Consider the following 23,333-nt stretch of genomic DNA (forward strand, 5'->3'; position numbering starts at 1 on the left):
ATTGGGGGTCGGGGGTGGGTCTTTGGGGGTCTATGAAGTCTTTGGGAGGTCTTTGGGGGGCTATGGGGCGGTCTATGGGGTCTTTGGGGGGGGTCTTGGGGTTTTATTGGGGGTCAGGGGGGGTCTATGGGGTCTTTGGGGGGGCAGGGGGGGTCTTTGGAGGGGGTCTTGGGGGTCAAGGGGGGTCTATGGGGTCTTTTGGGGGGCTTTGGGGGTCTATGGGGTCTTTGGGGGGGTATGGGGGTCTCATTGGGGGTCAGGGGGGTTCTGTGGGGTCTTTGGGGGTCTATGGGGTCTTTGGGGGTCTATGGGGTCTTTGGGGGGTCGGGGGGGGTCTTTGGGTGTGGTCTTGGGGGTCTATGGGATCTTTAGGGGGTGGGGGGAGGCTTTGGGGGAGTATGGGGGTCCCATTGGGGTCAGGGGGGGTTCTATGGGGTCTTTGGGGGGGCAGGGGGGGCTATGAGGGGGCAGGAGGGGGCCTTTGGGGGGCCCATTGGGGGTCCATTGTGGGTCAGGGGGGTCTATGGGGTCTTTGGGGGGGCGGGGGGGGCTATGAGGGGGGCTATGAGGGGGGCTATGGGGGGGTATGGGGGTCACATTGGGGGTCGGGGGGGTCTATGGGGTCTTTGGGGGGGGTCTTTGGGGGTCTATGGGGTCTTTGGGGGGTCGGGGGGGGGCTATGGGAGGGTCTATGGGGTCTTTGGGGGGGTCTTGGGGTTTTATTGGGGGTCAGGGGGGGTCTATGGGGTCTTTGGGGGGGCAGGAGGTGGGCTTTGGGGGGGGCTTTGGGGGCCTATGGGGTCTTTGGGGGAGGTATGAGGGTCTCATTGGGGGTCGGGGGTGGGTCTTTGGGGGTCTATGGGGTCTTTGGGAGGTCTTTGGGGGGCTATGGGGGGGTCTATGGGGTCTTTGGGGGGGGTCTTGGGGGTCCCATTGGGGGTCAGGGGGGTCTATGGGGTCTTTGGGGGGGCAGGGGGGGTCTTTGGGGGGGGTCTTGGGGGTCCCATTGGGGGTCAAGGGGGGTCTATGGGGTCTTTTGGGGGGCTTTGGGGGTCTATGGGGTCTTTGGGGGGGTATGGGGGTCTCATTGGGGGTCAGGGGGGGTTCTTTGGGGTCTTTGGGGGTCTATGGGGTCTTTGGGGGTCTATGGGGTCTTTGGGGGGTCGGGGGGGGTATTTGGGTGTGGTCTTGGGGGTCTATGGGATCTTTGGGGGGTGGGGGGAGGCTTTGGGGGGGTATGGGGGTCCCATTGGGGTCAGGGGGGGTTCTATGGGGTCTTTGGGGGGGCAGGGGGGGCTATGAGGGGGCAGGAGGGGGCCTTTGGGGGGCCCATTGGGGGTCCATTGTGGGTCAGGGGGGTCTATGGGGTCTTTGGGGGGGCGGGGGGGGCTATGAGGGGGGCTATGAGGGGGGCTATGGGGGGGTATGGGGGGATATGGGGGTCACATTGGGGGTCGGGGGGGTCTATGGGGTCTTTGGGGGGGGTCTTTGGGGGTCTATGGGGTCTTTGGGGGTCGGGGGGGGGCTATGGGAGGGTCTATGGGGTCTTTGGGGGGGTCTTGGGGGTCCCATTGGGGGTCAGGGGGGTCTATGGGGTCTTTGGGGGGGGTCTTGGGGGTCCCATTGGGGGTCAAGGGGGGTCTATGGGGTCTTTTGGGGGGCTTTGGGGGTCTATGGGGTCTTTGGGGGGGTATGGGGGTCTCATTGGGGGTCAGGGGGGTTCTGTGGGGTCTTTGGGGGTCTATGGGGTCTTTGGGGGTCTATGGGGTCTTTGGGGGGTCGGGGGGGGTATTTGGGTGTGGTCTTGGGGGTCTATGGGATCTTTGGGGGGTGGGGGGAGGCTTTGGGAGGGTATGGGGGTCCCATTAGGGTCAGGGGGGGTTCTATGGGGTCTTTGGGGGGGCAGGGGGGGCTATGAGGGGGTCTATGGGGTCTTTGGGGGGGTCTTGGGGGTCCCATTGGGGGTCAGGGGGGTCTATGGGGTCTTTGGGGGGCGGGGGGGGCTATGAGGGGGGCTATGAGGGGGGCTATGAGGGGGGCTATGGGGGGGTATGGGGGTCACATTGGGGGTCGGGGGGGTCTATGGGGTCTTTGGGGGGGGTCTTTGGGGGTCTATGGGGTCTTTGGGGGGTCGGGGGGGGGCTATGGGAGGGTCTATGGGGTCTTTGGGGGGGTCTTGGGGTTTTATTGGGGGTCAGGGGGGGTCCTTTGGGGGGTATGGGGGTCCCATTGGGGGTCAAGGGGGGTCTATGGGGTCTTTTGGGGGGCTTTGGGGGTCTATGGGGTCTTTGGGGTGGGTATGGGGGTCTCATTGGGGGTCAGGGGGGGTTCTGTGGGGTCTTTGGGGGTCTATGGGGTCTTTGGGGGGTCGGGGGGGTCTTTGGGTGTGGTCTTGGGGGTCTATGGGATCTTTGGGGGGTGGGGGGAGGCTTTGGGGGGGAATGGGGGTCCCATTGGGGTCAGGGGGGTTCTATGGGGTCTTTGGGGGGGCAGGGGGGGCTATGAGGGGGCAGGAGGGGGCCTTTGGGGGGCCCATTGGGGGTCCATTGTGGGTCAGGGGGTCTATGGGGTCTCTGGGGGGGCGGGGGGGGCTATGAAGGGGGCTATGAGGGGGGCTATGAGGGGGGCTATGAGGGGGGCTATGGGGGGGTATGGGGGTCACATTGGGGGTCTTTGGGGGTCTATGGGGTCTTTGGGGGGTCGGGGGGGGGCTATGGGAGGGTCTATGGGGTCTTTGGGGGGGTCTTGGGGTTTTATTGGGGGTCAGGGGGGGTCTATGGGGTCTTTGGGGGGGCAGGAGGTGGGCTTTGGGGGGGGCTTTGGGGGCCTATGGGGTCTTTGGGAGGGCGGGGGGGGCTGTGGGGGGGTCGGTGGGGGTCTTTGGGGGGGTATGAGGGTCCCATTGGGGGTCAAGGGGGGGGTCTATGGGGTCTTTGGGGGGGAGCATGGTGGTCCCATTGGGGGTCAGGGAGGCCTATGGGGTCTTTGGGGGGGATCTATGAGGTCTCTGGGGGGTCTATGGGGGGGCATGGGGGTCCCATTTGGGTTAATAGGGGGTCTATGGGGTGGGGGGGGGCTGTGGGGGGAGCATGGTGGTCCCGTTGGGGTTTAATGGGGGGGGGTCTAAGGGGTAGAGGGGTCTATGGGGTGGGCATGGGGGTCCCATTTGGGTTTATGGGGGCTCTATGGGGTGGGGAGAGCTGTGGCGGGGGGCATGGGGATCACATTGGGGTTCATTGGGGGTGTCTATAGGGTAGAGGGGTCTATGGGGTGGGCATGGGGGTCCCATTGGGGTTTATCGGGGGGGGGTCTATGAGGTCTCTGGGGGGTATATGGGGGGGCATGGGGGTCCCATTTGAGTTAATAGGGGGTCTATGGGGTGGGGGGGAGCAGGGCGGTCCCATTGGAGTTCTTGGGGGGGGGTCTGTGGGGTAGAGGGGTCTATGGGGTGGGCATGGGGGTCCCATTGGGGCTCATGGGGTGTCAATGGGGTGGGGGGGAACATGGGGGTCCCATTGGGGTTCCTGGGGGGGGTCTATGGGGTAGAGGGGTCTATGGGGTGGGCATGGGGTTCCCATTGGGGCTCATGGGGTGTCTATGGGGTGGGCATGGGGTTCCCATTGGGGCTCATGGGGTGTCTATGGGATGGGGGGGCTGTGGGGTGGGCATTGGGGTCATATTTGGGTTAATAGGGGATCTATGGGGTGGGCTGTGGGGGGGAGCATGGTGGTCCCATTGGGGTTCATTGGGGGGGGGGGTCTATGGGGTAGAGGGGTCTATGGGGTGGGTCTCATTATGGGGGGTGGGGGTGTCTATGGGGGGGGTCTCATTTGGGGGGGGGTGGGGGTGTCTGTAGGGGGGGTCTCATTATGGGGGGGGTGGGGGTGTCTATGGGGGGGGGGTCTCATTTGGGGGGGGTCCCTGAGTGTGTCCCCCCCCCCATAGTGTGGCAGCAAACCTCTGCCCGGGCTGACCAAGCAGGAGGATTGTTGTGGGAGTGTGGGCACAGCGTGGGGGCAGAGCAAGTGCCACAAGTGCCCCCCCACCATGCGTGAGTTGGGGGGCTGGGGGGGGTATGGGGGGATATGGGGGGATATGGGGGGATATAGGGGGGATATGGGGGGATATGGGGGGATATAGGGGGGTATAGGGGGATATGGGGGGGATATGGGGGGGATATGGGGGGATATGGGGGGATATGGGGGGGATATGGGGGGGATAGAGGGGGATATGGGGGGATATGGGGGGATATAGGGGGGATATGGGGGGATATGGGGGGATATGGGGGAGATATGGAGGGATAGAGGGGGATATGGGGGGATATGGGGGGATATAGGGGGAATGGGGGGATATGGGGGGGGATGGGGGGGATATGGGGGGATATGGGGGGATAGAGGGGAGATATGGGGGGATATGGGGAGATATGGGGGGATATGGGGGGGATATGGGGGGGATATAGGGGGGATATGGGGGGATATAGGGGGTATGGGGGGATATAGGGGGGATATAGGGGGGAATGGGGGGGGATATAGGGGGAATGGGGGGGATATGGGGGGGATATGGGGGGATATGGGGAGATAGAGGGGGATATGGGGGGATATGGGGGGATATAGGGGGATATGGGGGGATATGGGGGGATATGGGGGGGATAGAGGGGGATATGGGGGATATAGGGGGAATGGGGGGGGATATAGGGGGAATGGGGGAGATATGAGGGGATATGGGGGGATATGGGGGGGATATGGGGGGATATAAGGGGATATGGGGGGATATGGGGGGATATGGGGGGATATAGGGAGATATGGGGGGATATAGGGGAATATGGGGGGATATGGGGGGGATATAGGGGGGATATGGGGGGATATAGGGGGTATGGGGGGGATATAGGGGGGATATGGGGTGATATGGGGGGATATAGGGGGAATATGGGGGGGATATGGGGGGGATATAGGGGGATATGGGGGGATATGGGAAGGTATGGGGGGATATGGGGGGGATATAGGGGGATATGGGGGGATATAGGGGGATATGGGGGGGATATGGGGGGATATGGGGGGATATAGGGGGGATATGGGGGGATATAGGGGGATATGGGGGGATATAGGGGGGATATGGGGGGATATGGGGGGATATGGGGGGGATATGGAGTATATAGGGGGATATGGGGGGCATATAGGGGGATATGGGGGGGAATGGGGGGGATATGGGGGGCATATAGGGGGAATGGGGAGGGTTTGGGGGGATATGGTGTGGAATGTGGGGGTTTGAGGGGGGATATAGGGGGATATGGGGTGAGGGGGAATGGGGGGATATAGGGGGGATATGGGGGGATATAGGGGGATATGGGGGGATTTGGGGGGATAGAGGGGGATATAGGGGGATATGGGGGGATATAGGGGGTATGGGGGGGGTTGGGGGGGATATAGGGGGGATATGGGGTGATATGGGGGGATATAGGGGGATATGGGGGGATATAGGGGGGTGTAGGGGGAATATGGGGGGGATATAGGGGGATATGAGGGGGGATATAGGGGGAATGGGGGATATAGGGGGATATAAGGGGAATGAGGGGGGATATAGGGGGAATGGGGGGGATATGGGGGGATATGGGGGGATATAGGGGGATATAGGGGGATATGGGGGGGGATATAGGGGGAATGGGGGGATATAGGGGGATATAAGGGGAATGAGGGGGGATATGGGGGGGATATGGGGGGGATATGGGGGGATATGGGGGAGATATGGGGGATATGGGGGGGATATGGGGGGATATAGGGGGATATGGGGGGATATAGGGGGATATGCGGGGGTAGAGGGGGATATAGGGGGAATGGGGGGTTATGGGGGGATATTGGGGGGAATGGGGGGATAAAGGGGGATATGGGGGGGATATGGGGGGATATGGGGGGATATAGGGGGATATGGGGGGATATGGGGGGATATAGGGGGATATGGGGGGATATAGGGGGATATGGGGGGATATGGGGGGATATAGGGGGATATGGGGGGATATAGGGGGATATGGGGGATATGGGGGGATATAGGGGGATATGGGGGGATATGGGGGGATATAGGGGGATATAGGGGGATATGGGGGGATATGGGGGGATATAGGGGATATGGGGGGATATGGGGGGATATAGGGGAATGGGGGGATATAAGGAGATATGGGGGGGATATGGGGGGGATATAGGGGGAATGGGGGGATAAAGGGGGAATGGGGGGGGATATAGGGGGGATATAGGGGGATATAGGGGGATATAGGGGGATATGGGGGCAATGGGGGGGATATGGGGGGATATAGGGGGATATGGGGGGATATGGGGGGGATATGGGGGGATATAAGGGGATATGGGGGATATGGGGGGATATAGGGGATATGGGGGGATATGGGGGGATATAGGGGGATATAGGGGGGATATGGGGGGGATATAGGGGGATGGGGGGGATATGGGGGGATATGGGGGATATAGGGGGGAATGGGGGGATAGAGGGTGGATATAGGGGGAATGGGGAGGATATGAGGGGATATAGGGGGGTTGGGGGGGATATGGGGGGATATAGGGGGATATAGGGGAGTGGGGGGGATATAGGGGGGAATGGGGGGGTCTTGGGGGGGATATATGGGGAATAAGGGGGTTAGGGGGGGATAGAGAGGAATATAGGGGGGAATGGGGGGGATAGAGAGGGATATAAGCTGGAATGGGGGGGTTCGGGGGGAATATGGGGGGAGGTCTTGAGGGGGATATAGGGGGTTTGGGGGTGTCTTGGGGGGTGATGGGTTATGGGGGTAACGAGGGGGGTTGGGGGGGTCTTGTGTGGGGGAGGGGGGAGAAGGAGGAGGGAAGGGGGGGTCTTGGTGGGGATATAGGGGGGGATATTGGGGGTTGGGGGGGTTGCGGGGGAATATAGGGGGGTCTTGGCAGAGGAGGGGGGGATATGGGGGGAATGGGGGGGGTTGGGGGGAATATAGGGGGGAATGGGGGGGTTTAGGGGGGATATGGGGGGGAACGGGGGGCTGGGTGGGATATAAGGTGGAGTGGGGGGTCTTGGGGGGGATATAGGGGGGAATGGCAGGGCTTTGGGGGGATATAGGGGGGAATGGGGGGGGTTTAGGGGGGGATATAGGAGGGAATGAGGGGAGTTTGGGGGGGTTGGGGGGGATATAGGAAGGAATGGGGGGAGTTGGGGGGTCTTAGGGGGGATATAGGTTGGAATGGGGGGGGATTGCGGGGTCTTGGGGAGGTAGGACGGGTACTGGGGGGGGTTCGGGGGGTCTTGGGGGTGGAGGAGGGAAATAGGGGGGAATGGGGGGTGGTCTTGGGGGGAATATAGGAGGTTTGGGGGGGTCTTGGGGGGTGATGGGGGGTTATGGGGGTAAGGAGGGGGGTTGGGGGGGTCTTGTGTGGGGAGGGGGGAGAAGGAGGAGGGAAGGGGGGGGTCTTGGTGGGGATATAGGGGGAATGGGGGGGCTGGGGGGGATATAGGGTGGAATGGGGGGGGGGTTGTGAGGATATAGGGGGAAATGGGGGGGTTGGGGGGTCTTGGGGAAAGGGGGAAAAGGAGGGGGGTTTGGGAGGGGTCTTAAGGGGGTGAGGGTGGGGCTATGGGGGGGTTTTGGGGGGTCCTTGTGGGGGAAAATGGGGGGGAAATAGGGGGTTGTTTGGGTGGGTGTTGGGCTTAATGGGGGGGGGTCCTAGAATGGGTGTGGGGGGGGTCGTGGGGGGGGGGGTCGCATGTATTAATGGGGCTGTGTATTAATGGGGGGGGGTCTCCATGTATTGCAGAGGCTGGGGGGCCGAAAGCAGCACGGGGGGGGGAGCTGAGCGGGGGGGACTGTCCCCAGGGCTACAAGAGGCTCAACAGCAGCCACTGCCAGGGTGAGTGTGCAACGGGTGTGCAAGGGGTGTGCAAGGGGTGTGCAACGGGGGGGGGGCGTGCTAAGAGCTGAGTCGGGGGGGGAGGGGTCGTGCAATGGGGGGTGTGACGTGAATGGGGGGGCACTACCAGGGAGCGTGCAATGAGTGTGCAACGGGTGTGCAATGGGCGTGCAAAAGGTGGGGGGGCGTGCAAAGAGCCGAGGGGGAGGGGTGGTGTGCAATGGGGGGGGTGAAGTGAATGGGGGGGGTGTGAGGTGGGGGGGACACTACCAGGGGGCGTGCAACGAGTGTGCAATAGGTGTGCAACAAGTGTACAACTGGTGTGCAAAGGGGGGGGAGCGTGCAAAGACCCGAGGGGGGGGGAGGGGTGGTGTGCAATGGGGGGGGTGAAGTGAATGGGGGGGGTGTGAGGTGGGGGGGGCACTACCAGGGTGTGTGCAATGAGTGTGCAATGGGTGTGCAACAAGTGTGCAACAGGTGTGCAAAAGGTGGGGGGGCGTGCAAAGAGCCGAGGGGGGGGAGGGGTGTGGAATGGGGGGGGGGGGTGATGTGAATGGGGGGGTGTGAGGTGGGGGGGGCACTACCATGGTGAGTGCAATGAGTGTGCAATGGGTGTGCAAAGGGGATGTGTATGCAAAGAGCTGAGGGGGGGGGGAGGGGTGTGCAATGGGGGGTGTGATGTGAATGGAAGAGCGTGAGGTGGGGGGGCACTACCAGGTGGCGTGCAACGAGTGTGCAATGGGCGTGCAAAGGGGTTGTGTGGGCAAAGAGCTGAGTGGGGGGGTAGGGTGTGCAATGGGGGGGTGATGTTAATGGGAGGGCGTGAGGTGGGGGGGACACTACCAGGGGGTGTGCAATGAGTGTGCAACGGGTGTGCAAGGGGCGTGCAAAGGGGGGGGGCGTGCAAAGAGCCAAGGGGGGGGGAAGGGTGTGCAATGGGGGGGGGGGGGAAGTGAATGGGGGGGGTGTGAGGTGGGGGGGACACTACCAGGGGTGTGCAACGAGTGTGTAATGGGCGTGCAAAGGGGGTGTGTGTGCAAAGAGCCGAGTCTGGGGGGAGGGTCGTGCAATGGGGGGGGTGAAGTGAATGGGGGGGGGGTTAGGTGGGGGGGACACTACCAGGAGGCATGCAACAAGTGTGCAAAGGGTGTGGAATGTGTGTGCAATGGGTGTGCAAAGGGGCTGTGTGTGCAAAGAGCTGAGTGGGGAGGGCAGGGGTGTGCAATGGGGGGGGGGATGATGTGAATGGGGGGGTGTAAAGTGGAGGGAGCACTACCAGGGAACGTGCAATGAGTGTGCAATGGGTGTGCAAGGGGCGTGCAAAGGGGTTGTGTGGGCAAAGAGCTGAGTGGGGAGGGGAGGGGTGTGCAATGAGGGGGGTGATGAGAATGAGGGGGGTGTGAGGTGGGGGGGGGCACTACCAGGGGGCGTGCAATGAGTGTGCAACGGGTGTGCAAAGGGGGGAGGGGGAGTGCAAAGAGCCGAGGTGGGGGGGAGGGGTGTGCAATGGGGGGTGACGTGCATGGGGGGGTGTGAGGTGGGGCACGACCAGGGGGCGTGCAACGAGTGTGCAATGGGTGTGCAAAGGGGGTGTGTGTGCAAAGAGCTGAGTGGGGAGGGGAGGGTTGTGCAATGGGGGGGCGTGAGGTGGGGGGGGCAATACCAGGAGGCGTGCAACGAGTGTGCAATGGGTGTGCAAGGAGTGTGCAAGGGGGGCGGGGGGGCGTGCAAAGCACCGAGTGTGGGGGGAGGGTTGTGCAATGGGGGGTCGTGGTTATTCACGTGTGCAAGGGCATGGGTGTGTGTCACGTGGATGCTGTTGCACACGCGTGTGCAATGACCCCCCCCCCTTAATTTCAGATATCAATGAGTGTGCAATGAGGGGCGTGTGCCCGCACGGGGATTGTCTCAACACGGCCGGCAGCTTCCGATGCGCGTGCAAAGGGGGGGGGCACCCCCGAGGGCACTGCATGCGTATGTGGGGGGGGGTAAAGGGGGCTATGGGGGGGGAATAAAGGGGGATATGGGGGGTAATAAAGGGGGCTATGGGGGTACAAAGCGGTCGGGGGGTATAAAGGGGTCTGGGGGGTTATAAAGGGGGCTGGGGGGTATATAGGGGGCTATGGGGGGTAATAAAGGGGGCTTGGGAGGCTATAATGGGGTCTGGGGGGGTATAAAGGGGGCTATAATGGGGTCTTGGGGGTATAAAGGGGGCTATGGGGGGTATATATGGGGATGGGGGGGCAATAAAGGGGGCTGTGGGGGGTATAAAGGGGGATGGGGGGCTATAATGGGGTCTGGGGGGTATAAAGGGGGCTATAATGGGGTCTGGGGGGTATAAAAGGGGCTTGGGGGGCTATAATGGGGTCTGGGGGGGTATAAAGGGGGCTATAATGGGGTCTGGGGGATATAAAGGGGGCTATAGTGGGGGTATAAGGGGGGTGGGGGGCTATAATGGGGTCTGGGGGGGTAATAAAGGGGTCTGGGGGGGTAATAAAGGGGGCTATGGGGGTACAAAGGGGTCGGGGAGGGTATAAAGGGGGCTATGGGGGCTATAAAGGGGGCTGGGGGGCAATATAGGGGGTGGGGGGGGTAATAAAGGGGGCTATAAGGGGGTCTTGGGGGTATAAAGGGGGCTATGGTGGGTATAAAGGGGGATGGGGGGCTTTAATGGGTCTGGGGGGGTATAAAGGGGGTGAGGGGGGAATAAAGGGGGCTATAAGGGGGTCTGGGGGGGTATAAAGGGGGCTGGGGGAGTAATAAAGGGGACTAAGGGGGGTATAAAGGGGGTGGGGGGCTATAATGGGGTGGGGGGGGTATAAAGGGGGCTATAATGGGGTCTGGGGGGGTATAAAGGGGGCTATAATGGGGTCTGGGGGGGTAATAAAGGGGGCTATGGGGGGTATAAAGGGGGATGGGGGGCTTTAATGGGGTCTGGGGGGGTATAAAGGGGGCTATAAAGGGGTCTGGGGGGGTAATAAAGGGGGCTAAGGGGGGTATAAAGGGGGTGGGGGGCTATAATGGGGTCTGGGGGTTATAAAGGGGGCTATAATGGGGTCTGGGGGGTATAAAGGGGGCTATAAAGGGGTCTGGGGGGTAATAAAGGGGGCTATGGGAGGTATAAAGGGGGGGGGCTATAATGGGGTCTGGGGGGGTATAAAGGGGGCTAAGGGGGGTGTAAAGGGGGTGGGGGGCTATAATGGGGTCTGGGGGTTATAAAGGGGACTATAATGTGGTTTGGGGGCTATAAAGGGGGCTATAAAGGGGTCTGGGGGGGTAATAAAGGGGGCTATGGGGGGTATAAAGGGGGTGGGGGGCTATAATGGGGTCTGGGGGGTATAAAGGGGGCTATAATGGGGTCTGGGGGCAATAAAGGGGGCTATAATGGGGTCTGGGGGTATAAAGGGGGCTATAATGGGGTCTGGGGGGTATAAAGGGGGCTATAGTGGGGTCTGGGGGGTATAAAGGGGGCTATAATGGGGTCTGGGGGAAATAAAGGGGGCTATAAAGGGGTCTGGGGGCAATAAAGGGGGCTATAATGGGGTCTGGGGGCAATAAAGGGCTATAAGGGGGTCTGGGGGGGTATAAAGGGGGCTAAGGGGGGTATAAAGGGGGTGGGGGGCTATAATGGGATCTGGGGGGTATAAAGGGGGCTATAATGGGGTCTGGGGGGTATAAAGGGGGCTATAATGGGGTCTGGGGGGGTAATAAAGGGGGCTGGGGGGGTAATAAAGGGGGCTATGGGGGTACAAAGGGGTCGGGGAGGGTATAAAGGGGGCTATGGGGGCTATAAAGGGGGCTGGGGGGCAATATAGGGGGTGGGGGGGTAATAAAGGGGGCTATAAGGGGGTCTTGGGGGTATAAAGGGGGCTATGGGGGGTATAAAGGGGGATGGGGGGCTTTAATGGGTCTGGGGGGGTATAAAGGGGGTGAGGGGGGAATAAAGGGGGCTATAAGGGGGTCTGGGGGGGTATAAAGGGGGCTGGGGGAGTAATAAAGGGGACTAAGGGGGGTATAAAGGGGGTGGGGGGCTATAATGGGGTCTGGGGGGTAATAAAGGGGGTGAGGGGGGAATAAAGGGGGCTATAAGGGGGTCTGGGGGGGTAATAAAGGGGGCTATGGGGGCTATAAAGGGGGCTGGGGGGGTATAAAGGGGGATGCGAGGGTAATAAAGGGGGCTATAAAGGGGTCTGGGGGGATATGAAGGGGGCTATGAGGGGTACAAAGGGAGATGGGGGGTATAAAGGGGGCTATGGGGGCTATAAAGGGGGCTGGGGGGCTATAAAGGGGGCTGGGGGAGTAATAAAGGGGGCTATAAGGGGGTCTGGGGGGGTATAAAGGGGGCTAAGGGGGGTATAAAGGGGGTGGGGGAGTATAAAGGGGGCTGGGGGCCAATATAGGGGGCTATAAAGGGGTCTGGGGGGGTATAAATGGGGTCTGAGGGGTATAAAGGGGGCTATGGGAGGTATAAAGGGGGGCTATAATGGGGTCTGGGTGGGTATAAAGGGGGCTGGGGGGCTTTAAAAGGGGGATGGGGGGGTATAATTGGGGTGGGGGGTAATAAAGGGGGCTATAATGGGGTCTGGGGGGCTATAATGGGGTCTTGGGGGGTATAAAGGGGGCTATAATGGGGTCTGGGGGGGTGTAAAGAGGTCTGGGGGTGTATAAAGGGGGCTATAAAGGGGTCTGGGGGGTATAAAGGGGGTGGGGGTGTATAAAGGGGGCTATGGGGGGGTAATAAAGGGGGCTATAAAGGGGTCTGGGGGGATATGAAGTGGGCTATGGGGGCTACAAAGGGAGCTATGGGGGGTATAAAAGGGTCTTGGGGGGCTATAAATGGGGTCTGGGGGGTCTTAAGGGGGCTATGGGGGGGTAATAAAGGGGGTGGGGGGGGTAATAAAGGGGGCTGGGGGGCTATAATGGGGTCGGGGGGGTATAAAGGGGGATGGGGGGCAATAAAGGGGCTGAATAATGTGGGGGGCTGAATAACGGGGGGGGTTAAATATGGGGGGTTCTAAATATGGGGAGGAGGGAGCGGAATAAAGGGGGGGGCTGAATATGGGGGGGGTCTGCATAAGGGGGGGGTCTAAATATGGGGTGGGGGGGCCTGAATATGGGGTGGGGACTGAATAAGGGGAGGGGGGGTTTAATATGGGGGGGGGCTGAATATGGGGTAGGGACTGAATAAGTGGGTGGGGGTTTAATATGGGGGGGGTCTAAATATGGGGGGGAGGGGGCTGAATATGGGGTAGGGACTGAATAAGGGGGGGGTGGGTTAATATGGGGGGGGGGGCTGAATATGGGGGGGGTTGGGGGGGGTCTAAATATGGGGGGGAGGGGTCTAAATATGGGGGGGGTCTAAACAAGGGGGGGTGGTCTGCATAAGAGGGGGGTCTAAATATGGGGGGGAGGGGGCTGAATATGGGGGGGGTCTAAACATGGGGGGGTGGTCTGCATAAGGGGGGGGGGCTGAATATGGGGTAGGGACTGAATAAGGGAGGGGGGGGTTAATATGGGGGGGGCTGCAAATGGGGTGGTCTAAATATGGGGGGGGGTCTGCATAAGGGGGGGGGTCTAAATATGGGGGGGGGGACTGAATATGGGGTGGGGACTGAATAATGGGGGAAGGGGTTTAATATGGGGGGGGTGCATATGGGGGGGGGTCTAAACATGGGGGGTGGTCTGCATAAGGGGGGGGTCTAAATATGGGGGGGGGGGCCTGAATAAGAGGGGGAGGGTTTAATATGGGGGGGGGCGGTTAATATGGGGGGGGGTCTAAACATGGGGTAGGGTCTGCATAAGGGGGGGGGGGTCTAAATATGGTGGGGGGGGGGCCTGAATAAGGGGGGGGGTTTAATATGGGAGGGGGTTAATATGGGGGGGGGCTGAATATGGGGGGGGTCTGCATAAATATGGGGGGGGAGGGGGCTAAATATGGGGGGGGTCTAAACATGGGGGGGTGGTCTTCATAAGGGGGGGGTCTAAATATGGGGGGCGGGGGGAGGGCCTGAATATGGGGTGGGGACTGAATAAGGGGGGGGGGTTAATATGGGGGGGGGGCTGAATATGTGGGGGGGATCTAAACATGGGGGGTGGTCTGCATAAGGGGGGAGTCTAAATATGGGGTGTGGTCTGCATAAGGGGGGGGGTCTAAATATGGGGGGGGGGGCCTGAATAAGAGGGGGGGAGTTTAATATGGGGGGGGGGGGTTAATATGGGGGGGGGGTCTAAATATGGGGTGGGGTCTGCATAAGGGGGGGGGTCTAAATATGGGGGGTGGTCTGCATAAGGGGGGGGGTCTAAATATGGGGGGGGGGGGGGCCTGAATAAGAGGGGGGGAGTTTAATATGGGGGGGGGGTTAAAATGGGGGGGGGGTCTAAACATGGGGTGGGGTCTGCATAAGGGGGGGGGTCTAAATATGGGGGGGGGGGGCCTGAATAAGAGGGGGGGAGTTTAATATGGGGGGGGGGGGGTTAATATGGGGGGGGTCTAAATATGGGGGTGGGGGGGGCTGAATGGGGGGGCCTGAATATGAGGGGGCCTGAATATGGGGGGGGGCTGAATATGGGGGGGGGGCTAAATATGGGGAGGGGGGGGCCTGAATATGGAAGGGGGCTGAATAAGGGGGTGGGGGTTAATATGGGGGGGGGTCTGCATAAGGGGGGGGGTCTAAATATGGGGGGGGGGCTTGAATATGGGGGGGGGACTGAATAAGGGGGGGGGGTTAATGTGGGGGGGGCTGAATATGGGGAGGGTCTAAATTTGGGGGGGGTCTGCATAAGGGGGGGGTCTAAATATGGGGGGAGGGGGCTAAATATGGGGGGGGTCTAAATATGGGGGGGTCTGCATAAGGGGGGGGGGTCTAAATATGGGGGGGTCTGCATAAAGGGGGGGTTTAAATATGGGGGGGGGGGGGCCTGAATATGGGGTGGGGACTGAATAAGTGGGGGGGGGGGTTTAATATGGGGGGGGTCTAAATATGGGGGGTGGGTTCCTGTGTCTCTAACCCCCCCCCTTTTTGTGCCCCCCCCCCAAATAGCGGAGAAGAGCGAGGAGCGCGGGTTGTGCTTCCGGCTGGTGACCCCCCCCCAGCAATGCCAGCACCCCCTGCCCACGAGGCTGAGCCGGCAGACCTGCTGCTGTAGTGTGGGGAAGGCCTGGGGGGGGCGCTGTGAGCCCTGCCCCATAGATGGGACACGTATGTGGGGTGATATGGGGGTATATGGGGGGTATATGGGGTTATATGGGGTTATATGGGGGGTATATGGGGTTATATGGGGTTATATGGGGTTATATGGGGTTATATGGGGTTATGGGGACCTGCTGCTGTAGTGTGGGGAAGGCCTGGGGGGGGCGCTGTGAGCCCTGCCCCATAGATGGGACACGTATGTGGGGTGATATGGGGGTATATGGGGGGTATATGGGGTTATATGGGGTTATATGGGGTTATATGGGGTTATATGGGGTTATATGGGGTTATGGGGACCTGCTGCTGTAGTGTGGGGAAGGCCTGGGGGGGGCGCTGTGAGCCCTGCCCCATAGATGGGACACGTATGTGGGGTGATATATGGGGTTATATGGGGGTATATGGGGTTATATGGGGGGATATGGGGGGTATATGGGGTTATATGGGGTTATATGGGGTTATGGGGACCTGCTGCTGTAGTGTGGGGAAGGCCTGGGGGGGGCGCTGTGAGCCCTGCCCCATAGATGGGACACGTATGTGGGGTGATATATGGGGGGATATGGGGTTATATGGGGTTATATGGGGTTATATGGGGTTATATGGGGTGTTATAAGGGTATATGAGGGAGTAAGGGGGGTTATGGGGGGATATAAGGGGGTATATGGGGGGCTATGGGGGGGCTATGGGGGGTATAGGGGGATATATGGGGGGGATATGGGGGTACATTGGGGGTATATAGGGTTATATGGGGTTATATATGGGGTATATGGGGTTATATATGGGGTTATATGGGGTTATAGGGGGGTATATGGGGTTATATGGGGGGTATGTGGGGTTATATGGGGATATATAGGGGGTATATGGGGTTATATAGCGGGTATATGGGGTTATATAGCGGGTATATGGGGTTATATGGGGGGTATATGGGGTTATATGGGGTTATATGGGGTTATTAAGGGTTATATGGGGGGATATAGGGTTATATGGGGGGATATGGGGTTATATGGGGGGATATGGGGGGATATGGGGTTATATGGGGGGTATATGGGGGGTATATGGGGGTATATGGGGTTATATGGGGGTATATGGGGTTATATGGGGTTATATGGGGGGTATATGGGGGGTTATGGTGTTGTATATGGGGGGATATCGGGGGTATATGGGGTTATATGGGGTTATATGGGGTTATATGGGGGGTATATGGGGTTATATGGGGTTATATGGGGTTATATGGGGTTATATGGGGTTATGGGGACCTGCTGCTGTAGTGTGGGGAAGGCGTGGGGGGGGAGATGTGAGCCCTGCCCCATAGATGGGACACGTATGTGGGGTGATATGGGGTTATATGGGGTGATATGGGGGGTATATGGGGTTATATGGGGATATATGGGGTTATATGGGGGTATATGGGGTTATATGGGGGTATATGGGGTTATATGGGGTTATATGGGGGTATATGGGGTTATATGGGGATATATGGGGTTATATGGGGTTATATGGGGGGTATATGGGGTTATATGGGGTTATATGGGGGGTATATGGGGTTATATGGGGTTATGGGGACCTGCTGCTGTAGTGTGGGGAAGGCGTGGGGGGGGAGATGTGAGCCCTGCCCCATAGATGGGACACGTATGTGGGGTGATATGGGGTTATATGGGGTGATATGGGGGGTATATGGGGTTATATGGGGATATATGGGGTTATATGGGGGTATATGGGGTTATATGGGGGTATATGGGGTTATATGGGGTTATATGGGGGTATATGGGGTTATATGGGGATATATGGGGTTATATGGGGTTATATGGGGGGTATATGGGGTTATATGGGGTTATATGGGGGGTATATGGGGTTATATGGGGTTATGGGGACCTGCTGCTGTAGTGTGGGGAAGGCCTGGGGGGGGCGCTGTGAGCCCTGCCCCATAGATGGGACACGTATGTGGGGTGATATATGGGGGGATATGGGGTTATATGGGGTTATATAGGGTTATATGGGGGGTATATGTGGTTATATGGGATTATATGGGGTTATATGGGGGGTATATGGGGTTATATGGGGTTATATGGGGTTATATGGGGTTATATGGGGTTATATGGGGTTATATGGGGGGTATATGGGGTTATATGGGGTTATATGGGGGTATATGGGGGGTATATGGGGGTATATGGGGTTATATGGGGTTATGGGGACCTGCTGCTGTAGTGTGGGGAAGGCCTGGGGGGGGAGATGTGAGCCCTGCCCCATAGATGGGACACGTATGTGGGGTGATATATGGGGTTATATGGGGTTATATGGGGGGTATATGGGGGTATATGGGGTTATATGGGGTTATATGGGGTTATATGGGGGGTATGTGGGGTTATATGGGGGGTATATGGGGTTATATGGGGTTATGGGGACCTGCTGCTGTAGTGTGGGGAAGGCGTGGGGGGGGCGGTGTGAGCCCTGCCCCATAGATGGGACACGTATGTGGGGTGATATATGGGGTTATATGGGGTGATATGGGGGGTATATGGGGTTATATGGGGTTATATGGGGGTATATGGGGTTATATGGGGTTATATGGGGGGTATATGGGGTTATATGGGGGGTATATGGGGTTATATGGGGGGTATATGGGGTTATATGGGGGGTATATGGGGTTATATGGGGGGTATATGGGGTTATATGGGGTTATATGGGGTTATATGGGGTTATATGGGGTTATATGGGGGGTATATGGGGTTATATGGGGTTATATGGGGGTTATATGGGGTTATATGGGGTTATATGGGGTTATATGGGGTTATATGGGGTTATATGGGGTTATATGGGGGGTATATGGGGTTATATGGGGTTATATGGGGTTATATGGGGTTATATGGGGTTATGGGGACCTGCTGCTGTAGTGTGGGGAAGGCGTGGGGGGGGCGCTGTGAGCCCTGCCCCATAGATGGGACACGTATGTGGGGTGATATATGGGGTTATATGGGGTGATATGGGGGGTATATGGGGTTATATGGGGTTATATGGGGGTATATGGGGTTATATGGGGTTATATGGGGGGTATATGGGGTTATATGGGGGGTATATGGGGTTATATGGGGTTATATGGGGTTATATGGGGTTATATGGGGTTATATGGGGGGTATATGGGGTTATATGGGGTTATATGGGGGTTATATGGGGTTATATGGGGTTATATGGGGTTATATGGGGTTATATGGGGTTATATGGGGTTATATGGGGGGTATATGGGGTTATATGGGGTTATATGGGGTTATATGGGGTTATATGGGGTTATGGGGACCTGCTGCTGTAGTGTGGGGAAGGCGTGGGGGGGGCGCTGTGAGCCCTGCCCCATAGATGGGACACGTATGTGGGGTGATATATGGGGTTATATGGGGGGTATATGGGGGTATATGGGGTTATATGGGGTTATATGGGGGTATATGGGGGGTATATGGGGTTATATGGGGTTATATGGGGGGTATGTGGGGTTATATGGGGTGATATGGGGGGTATATGGGGTTATATGGGGTTATATGGGGGTATATGGGGTTATATGGGGTTATATGGGGGGTATATGGGGTTATATGGGGGGTATATGGGGTTATATGGGGTTATATGGGGTTATATGGGGTTATATGGGGGGTATATGGGGTTATATGGGGTTATATGGGGGGTATGTGGGGTTATATGGGGTGATATGGGGGGTATATGGGGTTATATGGGGTTATATGGGGGTATATGGGGTTATATGGGGTTATATGGGGGGTATATGGGGTTATATGGGGTTATATGGGGTTATATGGGGTTATATGGGGGGTATATGGGGTTATATGGGGTTATATGGGGGTTATATGGGGTTATATGGGGTTATATGGGGTTATATGGGGTTATATGGGGTTATATGAGGTTATATGGGGTGATATGGGGTGATATGGGGTGATATGGGGTGATATGGGGTTATATGGGGTTATATGGGGTTATATGAGGTTATATGGGGTTATATGGGGTTATATGGGGTTATATGGGGTATATGGGGGGTATATGGGATTATATGGGGTTATATGGGGGGTATATGGGGTTATATGGGGTTATATGGGGTTATATGGGGGGTATATGGGGTTATATGGGGTTATATGGGGTTATATAGGGTTATATGGGGGGTATATGGGGTTATATGGGGTTATGGGGACCTGCTGCTGTAGTGTGGGGAAGGCGTGGGGGGGCGGTGTGAGCCCTGCCCCATAGATGGGACACGTATGTGGGGTGATATGGGGTTATATGGGGGGTATATGGGGTTATATGGGGGGTATATGGGGTTATATGGGGTTATATGGGGGTATATGGGGTGATATGGGGTTATATGGGGGGATATGGGGTTATGGGGACCTGCTGCTGTAGTGTGGGGAAGGCGTGGGGGGGGAGATGCGAGCCCTGCCCCATAGATGGGACACGTATGTGGGGTGATATATGGGGTTATATGGGGTTATATGGGGTTATATGGGGGGTATATGGGGGTATATGGGGGTATATGGGGTTATATGGGGTTATATGGGGTTATATGGGGGGTATGTGGGGTTATATGGGGGGTATATGGGGTTATATGGGGTTATGGGGACCTGCTGCTGTAGTGTGGGGAAGGCGTGGGGGGGGCGCTGTGAGCCCTGCCCCATAGATGGGACACGTATGTTGGGTGATATATGGGGTTATATGGGGGGTATATGGGGTTATATGGGGGGTATATGGGGGTTATATGGGGTTATATGGGGGGTATATGGGGTTATATGGGGGTTATATGGGGTTATATGGGGTTATATGGGGTTATATGGGGTTATATGGGGTTATATGGGGTTATATGGGGTTATGGGGACCTGCTGCTGTAGTGTGGGGAAGGCGTGGGGGGGGCGGTGTGAGCCCTGCCCCATAGATGGGACACGTATGTGGGGTGATATGGGGTTATATGGGGGGTATATGGGGTTATATGGGGGGTATATGGGGTTATATGGGGTTATATGGGGTTATATGGGGTTATATGAGGTTATATGGGGTTATATGGGGTGATATGGGGTGATATGGGGTGATATGGGGTTATATGGGGTTATATGGGGTTATATGAGGTTATATGGGGTTATATGGGGTTATATGGGGTTATATGGGGTATATGGGGGGTATATGGGATTATATGGGGTTATATGGGGGGTATATGGGGTTATATGGGGTTATATGGGGTTATATGGGGGGTATATGGGGTTATATGGGGTTATATGGGGTTATATAGGGTTATATGGGGGGTATATGGGGTTATATGGGGTTATGGGGACCTGCTGCTGTAGTGTGGGGAAGGCGTGGGGGGGCGGTGTGAGCCCTGCCCCATAGATGGGACACGTATGTGGGGTGATATGGGGTTATATGGGGGGTATATGGGGTTATATGGGGGGTATATGGGGTTATATGGGGTTATATGGGGTTATATGGGGTTATATGGGGGGTATATGGGGTTATATGGGGGGTATATGGGGTTATATGGGGTTATATGGGGTTATATGGGGTTATATGGGGGGTATATGGGGTTATATGGGGTTATATGGGGGTATATGGGGGGTATATGGGGTTATATGGGGTTATATGGGGGTATATGGGGGGTATATGGGGTTATATGGGGTGTATATGGGGTTATATGGGGTTATATGGGGGGTATATGGGGTTATATGGGGTTATATGGGTTTATATGGGGTTATATGGGGGGTATATGGGGTTATATGGGGTTATGGGGACCTGCTGCTGTAGTGTGGGGAAGGCCTGGGGGGGGCGCTGTGAGCCCTGCCCCATAGATGGGACACGTATGTGGGGTGATATATGGGGTTATATGGGGTGATATGGGGTTATATGGGGGGTATATGGGGTTATATGGGGGGTATATGGGGTTATATGGGGTTATATGGGGTTATATGGGTTTATATGGGGTTATATGGGTTATATGGGGGTATATGGGGGGTATATGGGGTTATATGGGGTTATATGGGGTTATATGGGGTTATATGGGGTTATATGGGGTTATATAAGGGTGTATGGGGGGTATAAGGGGGATATGGGGTTATATGGGGGGTATATGGGGTTATATGGGGTTATATGGGGTTATATGGGGTTATATGGGGTTATATGGGGGTTATATGGGGGTATATGGGGGGTATATGGGGTTATATGGGGTTATATGGGGGGTATATGGGGTTATATGGGGTTATATGGGGTTATATGGGGGGTATATGGGGTTATATGGGGTTATATGGGGGGTATATGGGGTTATATGGGGGGTATATGGGGTTATATGGGGTTATATGGGGGTTATATGGGGTTATATGGGGGGTATATGGGGGGTATATGGGGTTATATGGGGGGTATATGGGGGTATATGGGGTTATATGGGGTTATATGGGGGGTATATGGGGTTATATGGGGTTATATGGGGGGTATATGGGGTTATATGGGGGGTATATGGGGGGTATATGGGGTTATATGGGGTTATATGGGGTTATATGGGGTTATATGGGGTTATATGGGGGGTATATGGGGTTATATGGGGTTATATGGGGTTATATGGGGTTATGGGGACCTGCTGCTGTAGTGTGGGGAAGGCGTGGGGGGGGAGGTGTGAGCCCTGCCCCATAGATGGGACACGTATGTGGGGTGATATATGGGGTTATATGGGGTTATATGGGGTTATATGGGGTTATATGGGGGGTATATGGGGTTATATGGGGTTATATGGGGGGTATATGGGGTTATATGGGGGGTATATGGGGTTATATGGGGTTATATGGGGTTATATGGGGGGTATATGGGGTTATATGGGGGGATATGGGGGGCATATGGGGTTATATGGGGAGTATATGGGGTTATATGGGGTTATATGGGGTGATATGGGGGGATATGGGGTTATATGGGGGGTATATGGGGTTATATGGGGGTTATATGGGGTTATATGGGATTATATGGGGTTATATGGGGTTATATGGGGGGTATATGGGGTTATATGGGGGGTATATGGGGGGTATATGGGGTTATATGGGGTTATATGGGGGGTATATGGGGTTATATGGGGTTATATGGGGTTATATGGGGTTATATGGGGTTATATGGGGTTATATGGGGTTATGGGGACCTGCTGCTGTAGTGTGGGGAAGGCCTGGGGGGGGCGCTGTGAGCCCTGCCCCATAGATGGGACACGTATGTGGGGTGATATATGGGGTTATATGGGGGGTATATGGGGTTATATGGGGGGTATATGGGGGGTATATGGGGTTATATGGGGGTATATTGGGGGTATATGGGGTTATATGGGGTTATATGGGGTGTATATGGGGTTATATGGGGTTATATGGGGTTATATGGGGGTATATGGGGTTATATGGGGTTATATGGTGGGTATATGGGGTTATATGGGGTTATATGGGGTTATATGGGGTTATGGGGACCTGCTGCTGTAGTGTGGGGAAGGCCTGGGGGGGGCGCTGTGAGCCCTGCCCCATAGATGGGACACGTATGTGGGGTGATATATGGGGTTATATGGGGTTATATGGGGGGATATGGGGTTATATGGGGTTATATGGGGGTTATATGGGGTGTTATAAGGGTATATGAGGGGGTAAGGGGGGTTATGGGGGGATATAAGGGGGTATATGGGGGGCTATGGGGGGGCTATGGGGGGTATAGGGGGATATATGGGGGGGATATGGGGGTACATTGGGGGTATATAGGGTTATATGGGGTTATATATTGGGTATATGGGGTTATATATGGGGTTATATGGGGTTATATGGGGTGATATGGGGGGTATATGGGGTTATATGGGGTTATATGGGGTTATATGGGGTTATATGGGGTTATATGGGGTTATATGGGGGGTATATGGGGGGTATATGATGTTATATGGGGTTATATGGGAGTTATATGGGGTTATATGGGGTTATATGGGGTATATAGGGTTATATGGGGTTATATGGGGATATATAGGGGGTATATGGGGTTATATAGGGGGTATATGGGGTTATATGGGGGTATATGGGTTTATATGGGGGGTATATGGGGTTATATGGGGTTATATGGGGTTATATGGGATTATATGGGGGTATATGGGGTTATGGGGACCTGCTGCTGTAGTGTGGGGAAGGCCTGGGGGGGGAGATGTGAGCCCTGCCCCATAGATGGGACACGTATGTGGGGTGATATATGGGGTTATATGGGGGGATATGGGGGGTATATGGGGTTATATGGGGTT

The 23,333-nt window shown here is 56.7% G+C and overlaps 1 protein-coding gene across 1 annotated transcript in view; it reads left to right on the forward strand.

The window, feature by feature from the left end:
* Positions 1-3,935: 3,935 nt before the first annotated feature.
* The window catches only part of LTBP3 (latent transforming growth factor beta binding protein 3), a 97,180-nt gene continuing 77,782 nt past the window's right edge, over positions 3,936-23,333 (forward strand). The window contains exons 1-4 of the mRNA XM_085534679.1: positions 3,936-4,051; positions 7,788-7,880; positions 9,741-9,854; positions 14,921-15,079. Of these exons, the coding sequence (XP_085390805.1) occupies positions 4,048-4,051; positions 7,788-7,880; positions 9,741-9,854; positions 14,921-15,079 (370 nt within the window). The 5' untranslated portion in view covers positions 3,936-4,047. The remainder of the gene's footprint in view (positions 4,052-7,787; positions 7,881-9,740; positions 9,855-14,920; positions 15,080-23,333) is intronic.

Source organism: Coturnix japonica, unplaced genomic scaffold (genome assembly GCF_054131305.1).
Source record: "Coturnix japonica strain WE unplaced genomic scaffold, WE-NBRP24 Scf096, whole genome shotgun sequence".
Classification (NCBI taxonomy): Eukaryota; Metazoa; Chordata; class Aves; order Galliformes; family Phasianidae; genus Coturnix; species Coturnix japonica.